Source organism: Pseudochaenichthys georgianus, unplaced genomic scaffold, assembly GCF_902827115.2.
Source record: "Pseudochaenichthys georgianus unplaced genomic scaffold, fPseGeo1.2 scaffold_444_arrow_ctg1, whole genome shotgun sequence".
NCBI lineage: Eukaryota > Metazoa > Chordata > Actinopteri > Perciformes > Channichthyidae > Pseudochaenichthys > Pseudochaenichthys georgianus.
The window spans coordinates 215,324-234,921 of NW_027263009.1; the positions used below are offsets into that span (position 1 = coordinate 215,324).

General features: G+C 42.0%; 2 protein-coding genes and 1 pseudogene across 6 annotated transcripts in view; 2 read left to right on the plus strand and 1 right to left on the minus strand.

Moving 5' to 3' along the window:
• Positions 1 to 3,556, plus strand: part of smoc1 (SPARC related modular calcium binding 1) — a 57,164-nt gene extending 53,608 nt beyond the window's left edge. For all 5 annotated transcript variants that reach the window (XM_034078552.1, XM_034078555.1, XM_034078553.1 and 2 more), the window contains exon 14: positions 1,392 to 3,556. In XM_034078552.1, the coding sequence (XP_033934443.1) occupies positions 1,392 to 1,408 (17 nt within the window). In that variant the 3' untranslated portion in view covers positions 1,409 to 3,556. The remainder of the gene's footprint in view (positions 1 to 1,391) is intronic.
• Positions 1 to 9,661, minus strand: part of LOC117442585 (coiled-coil domain-containing protein 177-like) — a 78,396-nt pseudogene extending 68,735 nt beyond the window's left edge.
• On the plus strand, positions 9,182 to 17,688 carry LOC117442579 (solute carrier family 2, facilitated glucose transporter member 1). Its single transcript, XM_034078548.1, has 10 exons — positions 9,182 to 9,196; positions 9,556 to 9,654; positions 10,628 to 10,788; positions 11,239 to 11,479; positions 13,620 to 13,782; positions 14,137 to 14,321; positions 14,640 to 14,741; positions 15,665 to 15,766; positions 16,670 to 16,873; positions 17,509 to 17,688. Exons 1-10 carry the CDS (start codon positions 9,182 to 9,184, stop codon positions 17,686 to 17,688), a joined length of 1,452 nt encoding a protein of 483 aa, XP_033934439.1.
• Positions 17,689 to 19,598: the final 1,910 nt, after the last annotated feature.

The window sequence follows — 19,598 nt, forward strand, 5'->3', positions numbered from 1 at the left end:
ATGAACTGGGTGCATACAAGTTGTTTCAGTGTATTAGACGGTAACAAAAATGGACTTTTATTTATATGAGAAAGTCACGGCTGAGACAGCGAAGTCGGAGCCATGTGGATCCCACTCGTCATGGAAGGCAGAAGAGGTCATAATATTTATTTAAAACACTTAAAGTATAAGTAAAGCATTCAGAGCAGGACTCGCTCATCTGGAAGCTAATCTGTGATTTATGGAGCCGCGGAGGAGAGGTGAAGCTTTAAAGTCTGAACAGAGACTCTGCACGGTCTGGGACTCAGGGATCAGACTGTTTCACTGCACGCACACACACACACACACACACACACACACACACACACACACACACACACACACACACACACACACACACACACACACACACACACACACACACACACACACACACACACACACACACACACACACACACACACACACACACACACACACACACACACACACACACACACACACACACACACACACACACCCACACACACACACACACACACACACACACACACACACACACACACACACACACACACACACACACACACACACACACACACACACACACACACACACACACACAGTTTGAGGACCTCTGCTCCCTTCTGACAGTCATCTGAAAGCACTCTAAACTCTGTGCCCATCTGCTCCACTCCGAGGCCTCCTCTCCTTTCTGTCAGTCATCGTCACGGTAAACAGTAACATCCCAGTTTCAGTGTTAGCTGCTGCTGCCTCCATTCCTTCCTTAATGCCTTCCATTTCAGCTCCTCAACGCCGCTCGTGGATCTCCAATGACATGCTGTAATTGTATACCTAACTGACCGTCATATCTGGGCTCCTCGTAGAAAAAAACATGCCAGTTTGTGTACATTAGTTTTGATCTGAAGACCTCAGCATCTGTATTTACCGCCAGTGAAATCATAACGGATATGTTTACCAAAAAAGGGGCGGGGCCATGAAGGTAAAAGGAGAGGACCTGATGGGTCGCTCTCATGTGTACGAGTAGAGAAACTAGAAATGATTCACATTTGAGAAGCTGAAATCAGAGAGTACTGAAAACCCAAATGGATAAATACATTTTCAAAACAGTTTGGGGCTTCATTTATGTGTTGACGATGTAAAGATGCTTTCCCCCAGCTGTAGCGTAGTTGCGTTACATATTGTGATCCAAAATAAGCAACATGCGTTTAGTGCATCACTAGATATGGTTTATGTTTGTAACATCAATGACTAAATGTGTGTGTGATGTGTGTGTGAGTCTTTGAGCTCCTGTCACTGTCTAGTCACGCGATGTGTGTGTGTGTGTGCATCTGGACGCCGGAAACTAAAAACCAGACGAGTGACCCCCCCCCCCCCTTGTGTTTTCCCAGTAGGTCGTCTGGTGTGAGCAGAGGGCACAGAGGGAAGGCATCTGTACGCTTGCTGACAGGAAAGAGAAAGATGGAGCAGACAAATTTGCAAGTTCCAGAAAAACACAAGAAAAAAGCGGCGCCAAAATATTTGCACTTTCTCCTCCCTATGTTTGACATGTTTCTGTTTGTACGTGTTGTTCTTCTCTGGAAGTGACGGAACAAGGCCTCGGTAAGAACGAGCATATCTTTGTAAAAAGAAGACGACTGGAGGACGTTCCCCCTCGTGTTTAGTCTGCCTCACAACAGGCACGTTTTGTGGCTATTAAATTGACATTCCCCCGTTACATATAGGAGCCCAGCGGTAACTCGCCGTGAGTCAGAAGGATGCTCGACACGCAGGAGGAGGAGCTAAGATAATGTAGAACAATTCAGAGGAATGTTGTGTGTGAGCATTATGACAATTAAACTGTGACCATGAAGTCGAGTGTGTCAGCAGAGAACGCTGTCTGGATCCCCTTGCACTGTACAGATAAATTAACAGTTTTTGCTCACCTGTGTCGGGAAAAGTTAGCGGAAACGATTATAGTCTTGGAACGCAGTCAGTAGAGGTGTACTTTGTGTGCAGGCAGAACGCAATGCAACACCGACATGTGGTGTGTACTCCACATGTCGGTGTGTTGTCTGCACAACATGCCTCGAGGACTTCATTGTTTTTGTACTTGTGTATAAAGTCTGGGCGACTGAGAAATAGGCTTTTTAGAGTAGCTGGTTTTATTGATGCGACTTCTCTACTTCTCTACTGTCCCTCTAAAAGTCCGTGTTCATCAAATACAACATGTGTTATTAATACTAAAAGTTCAAACCATCGTGAAAAAGATGACTACAAATCTGATTTGTCAACAAGGTGTTTTTGTTCAGTACCTATGGCTTTGGGGAAAAGCTCAATGAAATAACTTCATTAATAACTTACCACACACAGACGAAAACAAAACGCCGTTGTTATTTTTGTACTTTTGTATAAAGTTTGTGCTAACAAGAAATAGTCTTTCTACGGTAGCTGGTGTTAAATGATGTCCGGATACACATCACTGTCCTACTGTCTCTATTTGTATAGGAATACAATCATAAATCAGCCAATCAGAGAGCACGTTGTGAAGTGTGTTATTAATATTAACAATCGTATTAATTAAGATGGCTTTAAGTTAAAACCACAATGAAGGAAATTGACTTAAACATCAGATTTGTGAACAGTGTCTGTTTTTGCAAAGATGTAAGCGCTTCCTTTCTTCCCACACAGATACATGAAGTACTTGTGTGCCGCCCGAAAGCAATGCGGGACCGTTATGTTGTATGTTATTAGCATGTTGTCGGCACAGATGCATCAAGGGCTTCATTGTGTTTGTACTTTTGTGTAAAGTTTGATCTAACACTATCCATTACATCACTGCTCTGCTGTCTATATACAAAATAAAGGTCATTTTCACAGGCAAAGAGTTCCCACATACATCCAATAAACAACTAATTTGTCAAATGTGTTATTAATAATAAAATAATATCGACTAATGCCGCTTTAAGGTCAAACCACACTCTGTTATTGTATGTGTAACTTTGTGTAGTTGCGTCAATGTGGCTACTTTTATTAGTTAATGTGCATTTTCTACTCAATCAAACCTGACTATTTTAAATGTGTTAGTGGTGGATTCTGCATGTCTTGTGTGTTTTTATCACCTGACTCCGTCTTCCCATTACAAATCGCAACCACGTCAACAAACCGCGACGCAGACCCCCTGGTGGGGATTAGATGTTCCAAAACAGGTTACGATGACTTTTCTTTTAAGCACCGGGAAAAATGAGGTGTTTCAGATGACTAACCCCAGACAGTAAATGTAGTAAGATGTTTACACGTCTCAGTGTCCCGTTAATATCTGCCGCCATGTTCTCCCGTTATTGTAAACAAGATGTGGTCTTGACTAAAAGCCCGGTCCTAAAATAAATATGTGAGTGTCCCAAGAAACACCGGAGTATATTTTGTGTATGTAAGCTCATGTATTGTCTGTGTAAAACATACTTAGATGTGCCACCCCAGAGTGTCTGAGTAAGAGGGAAAAGACAGAGGAAGACATGAAAGTTGAAAATAACCTTATAAACATGTTTTGGAATGTAAATAAAAAAATTTCCTCACATTTGGGAACAATGGAGTTTTTAATATTGGCGTGTTTGTGGTTTAAATGCCTGTTTTTGAAGTTGTGTGTTATCTGCATACCTCCGAGGGTAAACCCATTATGTAAAATAATGATTGTTTAACTAAATGTTACTATGGGCTATATGTCACTTACTTCTCTGTCAGTCTGACTTATTGCAAGAAAATAGTTCCTGTGTGTTTACATCGTGTCAAACATTACAGTAGCTAATTCACGTGAAATGCCCAGTCTGTGTTCACAGCTGGCGTTTTACGACTCCTGTCATCGCGACACTCTCTGCAGAATGCACACAGTGTCAATCTGCCGCTTAATCCACTACAATCACAAATCCAGTCACGTCTCATTGGAAGCGGACGGTTTTGCCAAGAAGCAGAGAAGAGAAACGTGTTCCCGCTGCAGGCCGCACACTGAGCGCTGTGTCTGCTGAACGCTTCCAGACCGGCAGCAGCAGAGCACATGCTAACAGGCTAGTAATCACTGCTAATCATTGGGGGGGGGGGGGGGGGGGCTACAGATGACTGTCAGTCTGACGGGGAGCAGCAGTGGTGAAAGAAGATTTTTTTTTAGCCAAAGTAGCAAAACTGAACTGAAAGAATACGAAATCTCACTCAAAGAAGCCCTTCTATTATTTTTAAGTGGTTTCCCTCATAGTGTGTAATATCGGTTTTAAAATCCCTCCGGAGGATATTTCTCTCCCACCCACACACTCATTTAAATGACTTATACTCATGCTGGATATATTAACCTATAATTAAAGTTTATCGGTCAGTTATATTTTGTATTAATCTGTGTGAAGTAACAGCTGTTAAGAGATATAGTGAAGTAAAAGTACAACAAATAAAAGCAGATTTATTAGAATACTGTCTTGCTGAGCTTCTTGGTAACCTTTCCACTGAGAAGCATCTAAAAGTGTTTTCACAACATTTATTATTACTAGTGGGAGACGTGAGATCTACTCGGAGGCGTGAGGTCTTTGGGTCGATGTAGTGGCTTGAGGTGCAGATGTATGGCTGTGCACAAAACATATTGTACTGCTTTATCATAGGCCTGATCTTTGTGAACCAATAGACTGATAACAGAACAAAAGAAGAGTACAAATAAAACACTTTTATGAAGTGCATCCTGGCACACAGCAGCTGCAGACTCCTGGGTTTGTAAACCTTCTCTGAGAATGTTCTGAACTGAAACACACATTTGAAGTGTCCATAATGAGAAAAGGGTCTGCAGATGCCCTTCATCAGGACATCTGAAACACAAGCATACCAGGGATTATTTTACTTCACTTCAGATACACTTTTAGTTATATTCCATGGAATGCTCTTAACATCCCGATAGCAATGAATATATTAAATGCTTTGACAAAAAATCCATAAAAAAACATCATCAGTGGAAGCCGTGGCGCTGTAATAAGCACGACCAATCATCTGCCTCGGCCCGGCTAAAGTAACTGGATGGCCTACCTGCCTGTCAGCCTTCCATCTGTGCACAAATTTATCTCGTGCCCTCATTGGTCATGTGCGCGTTCGTGTGTGTTGGAGGAGGGGCTCTGTGAGGAAGTGGATTTTTTCGGCTGCGTACTTTCAAATTCTAGCGCACTCGAGCTGGTTTCTCCATTATTACCTACCCCACCTTTAACATGCTGTTATTTAACAATACGTTTATAAATGATGAAGTTATTTCCCCCTTTCTTTTCAAGAACTACAATGCTTCTCTTCCCACTTGCCTTTTCATAGATGTTGTGTACCACATCTAATCACACTGCACGGGGTTTACACTCAGTCCTGTGCAGTAAAGAGGTATTGAGAGCTGAAGAAAGAGTTGACTGCTGCCCCCTAATGGTGAAAATGCGTCACTGCAGACTGCACATATTGACCTCTGTGTGCAGGTATTCAACACATGCTACTGACTGTAGCATGTGTTGACTACACATTGAATTCCTGGAACTGACAATACATATCTTTACAGAATGTGATGTTATATGTCTTGCAATATTTCGAACTTGACTGGGGACTCATGTGTAACTTTTTATTGGAAACCTAGCACTAAAACTGACTTGAAAATAGACGGAGGATATTTTAAGAAGGCATAAAAAAACAATGAATACACATAATAAATGTGTCTTATATAAACAAAACTACCCTTAATGTCGAACAAACCATAACTAAAAAACTAAGAAGAAATTAGAAGAAATCGTAAAAAGGTCAAATAATTTAGAAAAATGAATAAGAGCAAGAAGCACAAAGAAACTATGATACAAAATTGACCAATCAGAAGACAACAGTCTTATGAAAGAACAATGTGTGAGAAAATAACTAGAGAAAAAATATATTTAGTATATATTTTAGTATTTTTAAATAACGACTTAAACGAGATAACAATTTCCATTTTCTGAGATGAACCTGTTTTAATAAACATTTGATGAGATGGATTCCCTGATTTCGTGATGGGACTTCAAAGGTGCGGATGTTGTCAGTGCATGATGGGAGGCATGGGAGGGGGGGGTTCTGGTGATGGGGGGGGTTTCTGAATGGGGGAGGCGGGGGATTGTATCACAGATGAAACTGGAGCCACAGGCAGCTGCAGTACATCTGTCTTGTACCGACACATGTGGCTTTTGACTTCCAGTGTGAAGTTCAAAAGAGTCTGTAATGACGCAGCTGCTTCGGGATGTAAGAGTGTGTGTGTGTTTTCTTAGGGAGTGTGTGTTCTCTCCTTTGTTGGAGGTGGGGTGGAGGGAAGGGGTTTCATAGGTGAGGACTGGAATTTGGGGTTTTGAGAGAAAGTGACGTGCGTGCAGTACAGGTGCTGCAGTCATGTTTCAGAAGCCGTGTTCTAACATTGAGCTTACCGAACTGACGTGGGGATATTTATAAGGTATACAATGTAGCATTTCTGCGTTAAAACACCGAAACCATGCTACGTGTTTAGTAGAGTTGTGTAGTTTCAGAGAAATCAGTATCATTCTAATAAAGTAGTAAAGTTCCTCTGTTCTCCTGTGATCTGTCTGAGTATTATTTGTTGCACTGTTTATCAAGTTTTAATCCACATTTGTATCATATGCTTACCTTCATCTGGATTTGAAGTTATCAGAGGAACAAGCTGAGCTAATGTTAGCGCTAAGCTCGTGAACTCTCCATCCTAAATCCATCAGAAGAACCCAGATTTTTAAGGTGAAACTTATTTATTCGATTGTTTTGAGTGTTTTTGTAAAAAGGAGACATCTGTGTATAATTGGGCTGCCAGTTAAATCTTCCTCCACTTTCGGACCTGAAGTCATCAGAGAAACACGTTGAGCGGCAGCCGAACAGCATTTTCCCTTTAAAACTGTTTGTATCCGTCCTGGAAAAACAATCAATTTCGTACGTTTAAAAAGTACGTTTAACAAATTCTACTCATAACTACTACGAGCAAATGTTTACTAATTTCGCATGTTTAGATGGAGGGGATACAGTCTTGAATTTGAACAAAGAACATGGAGGAACACAGGATATCTGTACATGTTAGAGTTGCATCAGAGCACACCTTATGTTTTGGATGTGATTGAATTCAGTGGTTTCTCCTTTGGTCGCATTGAAACACTTAGAAGCAAATCAAACACCATTACAGGTAATCAGAGGGCAATTAGCCAGCTACACATTAGCAGTAGGGGGGGGGGGGATGCCCAGCACCTGCGCTGCAGCCGGGCCTGTGCAGGGTCAGGGGTCTGCCTGCAGGGGGGGGTCAGGGGTTAGAGTTCACGCTGCAGACAGGCGTATCGTCACGGTGATGCAGAGCTGCAGGAACACAGCTGCTCACAGGTGGACGAGGCATTTTACCCCCCCCCCCCGTGCTAATGATGTTTTGCTCTCTTTGTTCTGTGCTACAGATTGGTGGTGAATATAAAGTGTGACAGCAAGGTCAAGCTTAATCTATAATAATATATTATTTGTTCATCATATTTGCAGTAATTTTTTTATTTTGCCATTTTTTATCCACTCTGCTCCTTTAGATATCTTTTTGCTTATTTTTCCTTATAGCTTTGTGAAGCACCTTGAGATGATGTCTTTAAAGTGTGCTATATAAATCAAATGTATTATTATTTATTATTATTAAGTATAAGTCACTCAAATTATCCTACACATGTAGAGGAGATCAGTTAGGGTGCTTTGGAAAGTCCTGAGGCCGAAAGCTGTTGTTGAGTATTCCATAGAAGACACGTGTTACAGTCCCTAGAAAGACTTAATGAGATGCACGTTCATCAGACACTCGCGACATTTCCATTAAAGTGAACATCACAGGACAGAGTTACCACACACACACACACACACACACACACACACACACACACACACACACACACACACACACACACACACACACACACACACACACACACACACACACACACACACACACACACACACACACACACACACACACACACACACACACACACACACACACACACACACACACACACACACACACACACACACACACACACACACACACACACACACACACACACACACACACACACAGCTAAAGCACACGTCTGTGCAATTGCCAGAATGCCAACTCAGCATGCAAATGAGCTACATGTTAGCACTGACCTGGGACCAGTCGCCTTGTTTCTTTGAGCGATAATGTGGTGTGTGTGCGCAGCAGAGGAACTGATCCTCAGTCAGTTTCAGGACAGGACGGCAATCAGCTGATCCTGAGAACCAGAGGCCTTCCTGTCAGGACGGCAACAAATTCACCAGCCGGGTGAGACTTCATCACTGGGAGTGTGTGTGTGTGTGTGTGTGTTCACTGAGGAACATTTACAGGATCATATCTGACACTCAGGGATGAAGACGGGATCAACGTACGACACTACGGATCAGTGGTGAGAACTTGAAAGAAAATCATATCGATTATTTTCAGATTAATCAACTGTCTTTAAAATAAGTCTCCGGTGATGTCTCTTCAAAGTCTTGCTTTTTAATTACATCGCTGCATAGTCTGCATTTTGCAACGGTGTCGCCATGTACTGTACCGTGTTAATCTTGTCTTAAGAAAGAAAAAACCTCCAAGTTCACTCACATTTCAAATTAATATTCAATATGTGAAACAGCGCGTATACTATTTGGTTTTTAACGACTGCGAGCTACGTGAACATTTTTCAGAGTGGTGGTTCATCTCCCAGCGACCACCGACTGGATTTACATTTTCCTCTCACTTTTTGGATTTGTATTTTGGAGACGAGCGGTCTGCTCACCTCCACAGCACCACAGGTATTGAAACAAGCTGTGCATTGCAAGTATAACATTTCTTTGGATTTGTTTAGTTATTTCTGATTCAAATAGTGTTTTTTTCGGGATCTGATTAAATAAATTGGCAAGTTTTTATTTAATGCTTCAATCATAACACGTTTTGTTTAGAAGTGAAAGTCTACACATTTGAATACAATGTGTGTGAGAATAGTCCTCTTGCTATATGTGTTGATATTTAATGTCATAAAATATCAATGACGAAATCCTTTATTACTCTGAATACTGGTGAAATATTTTTGTCTTATCAGCGACAGAAGTCCGAGATAAATGCACAAACATCTGCAGGGAGCGATTTAACGTCTCAGATCCACCAATGGCGTCGCAGGAGGTTTGTTTGTTTTAATACACTTTATAACAAATTAACATAGTCAGACAGAAGGAGCTCTACCAACCACGTGTACTCATTAACATTGTACATGTTGCCAGTGTGTGAGAATACTGAGGTAACCTTTGACCTTTACAAGCCGTCGTAGGGTGGCGTATGTCTGCAGAAACCACTGAGCTCACATAACCGTCTGCGTGCGTACTTAAATATAATTAGAGAAATGGACTCACGCCATGTAACCTTGAAGTCTTTATGCAAATTAAAGATAGCATGGGGTGAGCAACAGATATATAAATGGTCATGGCGAGGGTGAAATGTTCCTTTAACACAGAACTGAATGTGACTGACCTCTATTGCTTCAGACCCGTCTGACAGCCACCCTCCTGACCTCCATCCTGGCCGTGGTGCTGGGGTCGCTGCAGATCGGATATCACACCGGGAATGTCAACGCTCCGGCCAAGGTGAGCAGCTGGGGGGGAATAAACACATGTTATCAGAAATCACATCAGGTTTGTGAAATCTTCATGTTTAGAGCCTTTTTTTAATGAAATCAATACTTTTATTCTGTAATCACAGAACCCCTGTAGTGGTATTTAGCACAAAGGCCTCCAACAAGAAACATTGAAAACATTCTACAAAGCTTTGTAGAAAAGCCAAAAATTAAGTATAGAGAAAAAAAAAGGACATTTGAATACACGTTTGCATAAAGACAGTGGACAAGCGAGTCCTGGCTTCTTCTGCGTGACACTCTGAATATCTTGCTGAGGTTGATGCAGGGGTGAGTGAGCGTTAAACAAATATCTCACCCTCTCAATAAAACACTGAATAAATGTAACAACCTGAAACTGTGCGGCTGCTCCAGCTCTGCCAGTTTCCTATCTCACAGCTACACCGCACGACATGTCTGCAAGTGAGGCAGAACTGCAGCCACATTCCACAGAATACTTAAATACTTTCTAACCAAGTTACCAATGTCTAAAACAACTACATCTAGAGAAAAACAAGCTGAGCTAACGTTAGCGGCAGCCGTACAGCGTTCAAACTGAACCTTTATTCACTGTATTTACTGCTCTGTATCGAAACCTCCTGAACACTGAAGGAATCCTCACCAAGAGGAGCGGAAGACTACAACTCCCATGATCCCACACTTCTTGACAACACCAGCAAACTCCAGCTTTTGTTTAGTTTAGACTGAGAGACCCCTAGTGGCCAAAAATACAGATTGTGCATTTAAAGAGACAACATACATGACATACCATGCTTGGTTACTATAGTTTACTTCTGTGCAAGCAACCAAATGACTTCTTTTGTTATCAGCGTTATTAAAAAAAGACCCCTAGCTGCAGAAAATTACATCGTGCTTTTAATGTTCAGTGATCAGATAACAATCTCTGTTTGAATGTTTACAATGTTTTCTAATGTGTTTTTCGTTAGATCATCGAAGAGTTTTTCAACCACACATGGAGAGCCAGGCACAACCAGTCGATGCCAGATCACAGCCTGACGCTGCTGTGGTCGCTCTCCGTCAGCATCAAAGACTTCGGAGCCTTACTGGGATCACTGGGAGTCAAATACCTGGCAGACTCTTACGGAAGGTTACAAAAATACACTTTGTTCCTATATTTTCCATTATGGCCGCGAGAATTGGAAAAAACAACTGATTATGATTATTTTTGAATGACATTGCTAATATGATATTTGCGTCATTATCATAACCATTGAAGATGATATTAAAATGATCATGGAATGGATTTGAACTATAATCCAGCATCATCTGAGGTTAAACACAAGCTTTTATCTTGTGATCCTTTTCCCGTCTTGTTTTACTTTGACACTATCACAGTAACAGTTGGACATTTTCAGAGTAACTATAGAAAACAAATAGTTTAAAGTAACATTTTCCAACCATTTTCTTGAAGAGGATCTGTACCAAACAAATATATTTTGTAAGCCGCGAAATCTCTGCAGCTCCACATCAAATCTTTCCACACAGCTTTAATTTCCACTGCTGTTCTGTCTTTGTGATCCTCTCCCCCCCCCTGCAGGCGTAACTCCATCCTGATCGTGAACTGCCTCTCGGTGGCGGGGGCGGCTCTGATGTCGGCCTCCAAAGCCTGCCGCTCCTTCGAGGTTCTGATCCTGGGGCGCCTGGTGTTCGGGTTGTTCTGCGGCCTGGTGATGAGTCTGAACCCGCTCTACATACAGGAAGTGTCGCCCACCAACCTGAGGGGGGCCTTCGCCACGCTCAACCAGGTGTCCTTCGCCTCGGGCATCCTGGCGGGAATGGTGAGGACGGAGAAGGAGAAATATGACGATGCTTGTCCAGGGTTTGTTACAAAATGGTGGTTTTCTGTACGGACATTATGTCGATTGATGCTTTAGTTTGACCAAATGGAGTGATGAGATGTATTAAAGGTCACCTATTGTGCAAAATCCACTTCTTCATGTCTCTTCTACATCAACATGTGTCCCCTCTTCTTCATGTCTCTTCTACATCAACATGTGTCCCCTCTTCTTCATGTCTCTTCTACATCAACATGTGTCCCCTCTTCTTCATGTCTCTTCAACATCAACATGTGTCCCCTCTTCTTCATGTCTCTTCAACATCAACATGTGTCCCCTCTTCTTCATGTCTCTTCAACATCAACATATGTCCCCTCTTCTCCATGTCTCTTCTACATCAACATGTGTCCCCTCTTCTTCATGTCTCTTCTACATCAACACGTGTTCCCTCTTCTCCATGTCTCTTCTACATCAACATGTGTCCCCTCTTCTTCATGTCTCTTCTACATCAACATGTGTCCCCTCTTCTTCATGTCTCTTCTACATCAACATGTGTCCCCTCTTCTTCATGTCTCTTCAACATCAACATGTGTCCCCTCTTCTTCATGTCTCTTCAACATCAACATATGTCCCCTCTTCTCCATGTCTCTTCTACATCAACATGTGTCCCCTCTTCTTCATGTCTCTTCAACATCAACATGTGTCCCCTCTTCTTCATGTCTCTTCTACATAAACACGTGTCCCCTCTTCTTCATGTCTTTTCTACATCAACATGTGTCCCCTCTTCTTCATGTCTCTTCTACATCAACATGTGTCCCCTCTTCTTCATGTCTCTTCTACATCAACATGTGTCCCCTCTTCTTCATGTCTCTTCTACATCAACATGTGTCCCCTCTTCTTCATGTCTCTTCTACATCAACATGTGTCCCCTCTTCTCCATGTCTCTTCAACATCAACATGTGTCCCCTCTTCTTCATGTCTCTTCTACATAAACATGTGTCCCCTCTTCTTCATGTCTTTTCTACATCAACATGTGTCCCCTCTTCTTCATGTCTCTTCTACATCAACATGTGTCCCCTCTTCTTCATGTCTCTTCTACATCAACATGTGTCCCCTCTTCTTCATGTCTCTTCTACATCAACATGTGTCCCCTCTTCTTCATGTCTCTTCTACATCAACATGTGTCCCCTCTTCTTCATGTCTCTTCAACATCAACATGTGTCCCCTCTTCTTCATGTCTCTTCAACATCAACATGTGTCCCCTCTTCTCCATGTCTCTTCTACATCAACATGTGTCCCCTCTTCTTCATGTCTCTTCAACATCAACATGTGTCCCCTCTTCTTCATGTCTCTTCTACATCAACATGTGTCCCCTCTTCTTCATGTCTCTTCTACATCAACATGTGTCCCCTCTTCTTCATGTCTCTTCTACATCAACATGTGTCCCCTCTTCTTCATGTCTCTTCTACATCAACATGTGTCCCCTCTTCTTCATGTCTCTTCTACATCAACATGTGTCCCCTCTTCTTCATGTCTCTTCTACATCAACATGTGTCCCCTCTTCTCCATGTCTCTTCTACATCAACATGTGTCCCCTCTTCTTCATGTCTCTTCTACATCAACATGTGTCCCCTCTTCTCCATGTCTCTTCTACATCAACATGTGTCCCCTCTGTGGAAAGAGACTCTGAAAGTTTCAGGAAAAAAGATTCTCTCTCTTTTTGTCCTGATCCATTTATGAAAACGAGCTGATCAGATTTTGGCCACTTTATGATGTCATCACGATGTGTTGTCTTGTGTAACCATTAGCCAATCAGTAACAAGGTACCCCCCCCCCCCCTGATCACCTGAATCTCCTCTAGAGCACCATTGAGTTCTTTGTAACCAAATGTCTCTCAGAGGGGCGTGGGGAGGGGCTCCTTATTTTCATCTAAAGTAACAGACAGAGAATCAGCACTTTTGAAACAGGGCAGAAACAGAGGGGATTATGGGTAATGCTGCAATGATATGTTTGGTGTTTGGAGCCAAACACTTCAGAGACATGTTTTGTATATAACTGAGACCTGTGATATATTGATGAACAGAATAATAGGGGACCTTTAAGACCTGGATATTTAGTGAAACTGATGTTCCTGTGTGTGCAGGTGGCCGGCCTGGAGACGGCTCTGGGCACGGAGCACCACTGGGCCATGATGCTGTCCCTGTCCGTGGTCCCGGCCCTGCTGCAGTACATGGTGCTGCCGTTCTGCCCAGAGAGCCCCCGCTACCTGCTCATCAACCGGGGGGAGGAGAGCAGGGCGGAGGCGGGTGGGAACACGCTTTAATACTTTAGTCCTTAAGCTTGAGTTATAGCAGAGAGATATTCAACAGGGCAGCCGTACGGTGGGCGAAAAGGGAAAACAAAACGGAGAATTTCCAAGTTCTGAGCAACGTGCTGCCACTTTAGATTCATTACCAATGACTTAATGGCATTGTTTATGAAGCTGCAGCAAATTATCCTAACGAAGATTGCAGCCACAGTTTAGAGAGAGAGTTGAGCTAAATAACTTATTTCATCAGTCTTTAGATGCATGGCTGAATTCAAGGAACCATGCTTTCAATGCGCTCGAGTATCACAGCTCCTGTATGAATGAGTATGAATATGTTTTTATACCTACGCAGCGCTGCTGAGGCTCAGAGGATCCTCGGAGAAAGTGTTCTCTGAGCTGGAGGAGATGAAGTACGAGGCGGCACACACTCAGACCGGAGTCACCGTCCGCGAGTTCTTCAAGAAGGGCCGATACAAGCAGCCCATCATCCTCGTCCTCATCATCAACCTGGGCAGCCAGCTGTCCGGGTTCAACGCGGTCAGTGTCCGGAAAACGCAAATAGATTAAGAAAACATTCTGGTAAAATAGGACGAAGATACTACTCGTAAAAAATGAATTTGAAGTCTCCCACGAATATGTTTTAATTCATGTAAATGCCTTTAAGGTAAAACAGTGCTCACAGTGTGATGAATATTTCACTTGCAGCGCTGTAGTATTTATAAAATGCATTATTCAGGATCAGCACTCTGACTCAGCTTCTGGGGCAGTGTGTCGGGACAATACCCCGTCCCATAACACAAAGAGAAGTCCCAGTAACCCACTAAACTAAAAATACATCTCTGCTCTTTATTTCAGATCATCAATTATTCCACCAGAGTGTTCCAGGCCAAGTTCGATCAGGCCAAATACCTGACGCTGGGGGTGGGGGCCGTCAATCTGACCTTCACTCTGGTGGCGGTGAGTGCAAAATCCTCGAGTCTTAGCTCATATTTGGTTAACAAAAATGTTTCTGAAATATTCCTAAAATACGAATGATTAAAATGTCTTATGATGTCATTACTTCCCGTTAGAGCCCCCTAGTGGTCCGTGAGTATATTGGTAACATTTCACATTTGAAATAAATAAATACATTTAAGTTTTCCGCACTCTCGCGGGAATATCTCCGCAATGGAACGAGCTTAAGTTTCACTTTCTATTGCATGATAAAGCTCAGGGCAACACCTTCGTCACACATGTTGCCACTTGTTTGTACCATTTTCAGGCGATTTATAATCTGTTCTAGAAAAACGATGTGTTTTGGGATATTTGTGGAGTTAGGTGGTCCGCGAGTGTTTTTTTATTGGTTAAGTGGTCCTTGGTTTGAAAAAGTTTGAGAAACACTGCGTTAGAGGCATGTTTAAAAAGAATAGACGGTGCCTCCGGGGCTGTGGTGCTAGAACAAACATTTAGAAGAACATGTAAACGTTTTAAAGTGGAAGCAGCGATTTATAATAATTAATAATAATAATAATAAGTATGATAAAAGACTCGAATGTAATTGATTCATATTTGGTATTTATACTATATTTTATATATTGATTGGCAATGAATATTAACACCTTGAATTTAGGGTTAACCCAAACCTAACCCTAACCCAAGGTCATTTAAATAATTCCCAGAAAGTATGGAATGAAAATGTGTTTAAAAATGAAGCAAATCAGGGCGAAGATACTACGGGTGAAATTTGTTTGAAGGACATTATTCAGCAAATTGTGTCACTTTGTACATCTTGCCAGATATTGGACCTTGGATGAAACGGTTCCATTTCCTTATAAAATAAAATGTCGCAGCCAAAAGGGTGACTGTGAGCAGAGACACCACTGTGTTGTTTCTCCTTTAAGTTCTTCCTGATGGAGCGGGCCGGGCGGAGGAGACTGCTCCTGACGGGTTTCATCTCCATCGCCGTGTGCAACCTGCTCATGACCATCGTGGATTCTGTGGTGGTGAGATGAACCTTAGTGTGATTTTGTATTTTCATTTGTGCTCAAAAAATGTATTTCAATTATTGCATGGAAAGCTTTGACAGACCTGGCAAGAGCTCGATAAATGAATCTATATTATCAGTATAACCGTTTACAGCCTCATGAGTTGTGTCTGAAAAAGCTGACGGGCTCAACATCCTGTTAGAGAAGTGAGAAGTGGAGCAGATTTAAAAAATAGTTGCTGGGTTATTTATTTTTTATTTATGATGACTATACTCCGGACTTTTAGATGAGTTCCTGGCATCATGCTCACTCAAAGACCTCCATTAACTAAATGTACCGTATGTTTTTGTGCCATTTCAAGATTTATAAGCTAATTTCTATGAATATTGCCATGCCATGATATCGGGATTTGCAATTGTTTGGCCAAAATAAAAGGGAAATGTTCATATAGCTTCACGCTTACCTGGTTTCCACATCTACAACAAACATTAAAGAGAATACTGTAAGCACACATTGTGTCTGATTGTTTGAGGAGGCTGGAATGAAAGATTGTCATTTCTAACTGTGATGGAAACTTCTGAAGCAATGGAGACTCAGGGAGACACGGCGAGGGCAGGAACTTTGATGGCAAACCCTGACGGCTTATTTGGAGCTTCGGCCGGAGAATTCACAAGACATGTGTTCTGTTTCTGAAGATCTCTACCCCAGACCCATGTATTTAGCTGGTTCTGAGAGAATCATCAACATAGTGCATAGCAAGAACACCTCTATCAGCTGACGCCAACAGGCAGGAACAGGAAGACAAAACACTGAGAGCAGCCCAAGGTTCTGCTCAATGAGGATACTGATGATAAACTGGGTCAAAGTTATGGGCCAAGGAAAACATTTCCCCAACACTAACTACGCCCTTAACTCCTGCAGCACCTGGTGCCGGAGCTGGGCAGCCTGCAGGTGCTTCTGGTGTTCTGCCTGATCTCCGCCTACGAGCTGGGCCCCGGACCCATCTCCTGGTTCATCGGCGCCGAGCTGTTCGACCAGCAGGCCAGACCCATCGCCATGGCCTTCACAAGCATGCTCAACTGGGGGGGGAAGTTTGTCCTGGCGCTGCTCTTCCCTCCATTACTGGTGGGTTTACTGTCTGCCTGCTGCTGTGTGAGCCAGTTCATCTCAGACACATTAAATACAGGCTGTAAATCTGTTCACTCTGGTTTAAACAACATGTACTGTAACAGACTGAAATGTTAAATGTATAAATCTGTTGTTGAATCCTTTAACGTCAGGTTGAAATAATTAAATGAATAGTTAGCCTGGGAAGCATCGGACCCTTATAGCGCTGCAGAGATGGCAGCCGACCAGAAACTAACTAAATCAAACGTCTTTTTTATTATTCTACTTTTTACTTATTTCAGTTTACGCAAACATTTTCATACTTTTGGCTTCTGTTTTTATCATTTTTTGGAATATAGCTATATCTACATAGTTTAACCAAAGAAAGAACAAAAAGAAAATAGAACATAAGAAAAGGAAAACAAAATTAAATTAAATACAATTTATGAAATAAATTATCCAAATAATACAATAAAAAAAAAGTATGGGTGTGTTCATCTGCTTTTTTGATGTTCTTGTATCTTCTTATCTTGTTAAATGATACTGTTCTTTATGTTGCCTTTTCTGGAACAAGGTTTTGACTTTAAGAGACCATATAACTACAGATAAAATACCCTGAATATAATAATGCCCTCGTTTTCCCCCTCCCATAGAAAGCGTGCGGGGCGTACGTCTACCTGCTCTTCATGGTCGTGGCTCTGGTGGCCTTCGCCTTGACGTGGGTTCGCCTCCCAGAGACCAAAGGACGGACGTTCGATGATATCGCGGAGGAGTTCAGAGGAGCAGATGAAATCCCTCTGCACAACAAGGCTGGGTTCAACACGTTCCCCTGACACGCTTCTGTCAGCTCGCTGGTCATACTGTTATGAGGGTCAGTTTACCAATGTACCATAATTTTATCACCAACTATTAGTGGTACGAGAGCAAAAGTTGTATTTTTGTTGTTGAACTAAGAATAGTTCTAATTCACAATATGCGCTTTTACACCGCAGTACTTTTCCCACAAAGGTTACTAAGTTCTTCTGCTTTGGGTTTACTGGCAGGCCGCAAACAACTTCACGGCGTTTACTGCCACCCGAAGTCCCCGGCCGGAAGTCCCCGGAGTTGGGGAAGGCTTCAGTAGAAGCTGCTGGGACTCCCAGAAGCTTCTACTGAAGCCTTCCGAGTAAATCGCCAGAACGCCGACACCTCCTCATCTCCACCGCTCCCATGTTTTCTTTTGTGTTGCCACAAGTTAGTCTCTCTGCCTTTGTGCGCTGGGCTAATGCTAATAATGCTAATGCGAGGATAATAAAATGGTGGCTTCGCAACATTTTTGGGGAGTTTTACGGGACGTGGTTTGCAATCCGCCCGGCAAATATCAGAAATAGGAACCTTTTTCTCCCACGAAAGTACCTGCTTTCTAGCAGGGACGGAAAAGGGGGTAAAAAGGTTCTCATTAACACATTTTAGTTCCGTATTATTTTGATGTGAACGCAACATTTCGGAACTATATCAGAACTAAAGTGGGAAAAGTACTGCGGTGTGAAATCGCCTTATGTCCTAGTTACTCGAGATAATCCTCACATCTCACTACAAATTCCGAAGGCAAAAAATGTACGGGAGTTATTGTAATTGAGAACAATATCACATCTGGAAAGACATCCTTAAAAATCAAGTGCACCAAAAACCAAATTGCAATCAATAATTTGGGCGAACTGAACCTTTAACCTTTCTTATCTCAGGAGTGTTGAAGAAGCTGCCGTGGTCTCAGTTGTTTGTTCATCGATAAATATGGTTCTTATTATAAGAATTGAAAGTGTGTCTGAATGATATTTCTAACGTATGTTTTGAGGCATTTTGTAAACAATGTATTGTTATTTTGTAAAAATGGAGAGGCAGACAAGATGAGTTACGTAGCGTGAAGAAAACCTACGAAAGACAATGATCAACTGGAGGTTTATTTTGTAGCTGAACTATTACGACGTTCATGAAAAATCACGTTGTTAGTTCATGTCAGCACTGAAAAGCTGATTTGAAGAAGGTTCCAGAAATGTTACTGTGTATCCATTACTTGATGTTGTTTGTGTAAATAAACATAATGTAATATCATGTGAGCTCTTCAGTGATGTTCATTAACTGAATTATCTTAAAGTGGAAGAAGGTTTCGACATGGACTGTGGTTACACTTTTTTATAATTGTCAATGATTTGTTTGGAATTGCTCTTTTGGGTGATTTATCAGACTATCTAATTAAAAACTATAAAAGCCAAAGGTGCATGGGTCTTCAATTTCAGAAATGGACTCCTGCTGAGCATGTATAGATTGCTGGGACTACAATATGCGTAGGGACTTGAAGCACCAAGGATACACGTACCTTTTTAAGGTGCATTGAAAACTACTAGTGATTCAGCATGGGATGTAAATATAATGGGTTTCTTTTACAAAAAGGTTGATGTATCTTTGCTAACAATAAGTTGGATTCATGCTACTGTGATGTCTATACTTAAATGTAGATTATTGAAAAAAGTGAAAAAAAGATTGAAATATTGTTAAACAATAATGAACAGAGCACTTTTAAAGACCCCCACCATAGTGTAGTTAATAATGACTGAATGACACAGCAGCAGTACAGCAGTGCCCGCATCGAACATTCTTTCCTTGAATGTTAAGTTGCCAGCAGCCTCCTAGTTCATTATTGGTCTGTGAAATCTCACATATCTCTGGACTGTGTACACATGTACGACGTGAAAACTAACCCTGG

Excerpts from the sequence above, each read along its gene's own strand:
- LOC117442579 (XM_034078548.1), top strand. Across the intron at positions 14,322-14,639 it reads AGCTGTCCGGGTTCAACGCG|ATCATCAATTATTCCACCAG; the intron begins GTCAGTGTCCGG and ends TCTTTATTTCAG. Across the intron at positions 16,874-17,508 it reads TGCTCTTCCCTCCATTACTG|AAAGCGTGCGGGGCGTACGT; the intron begins GTGGGTTTACTG and ends CCCCTCCCATAG.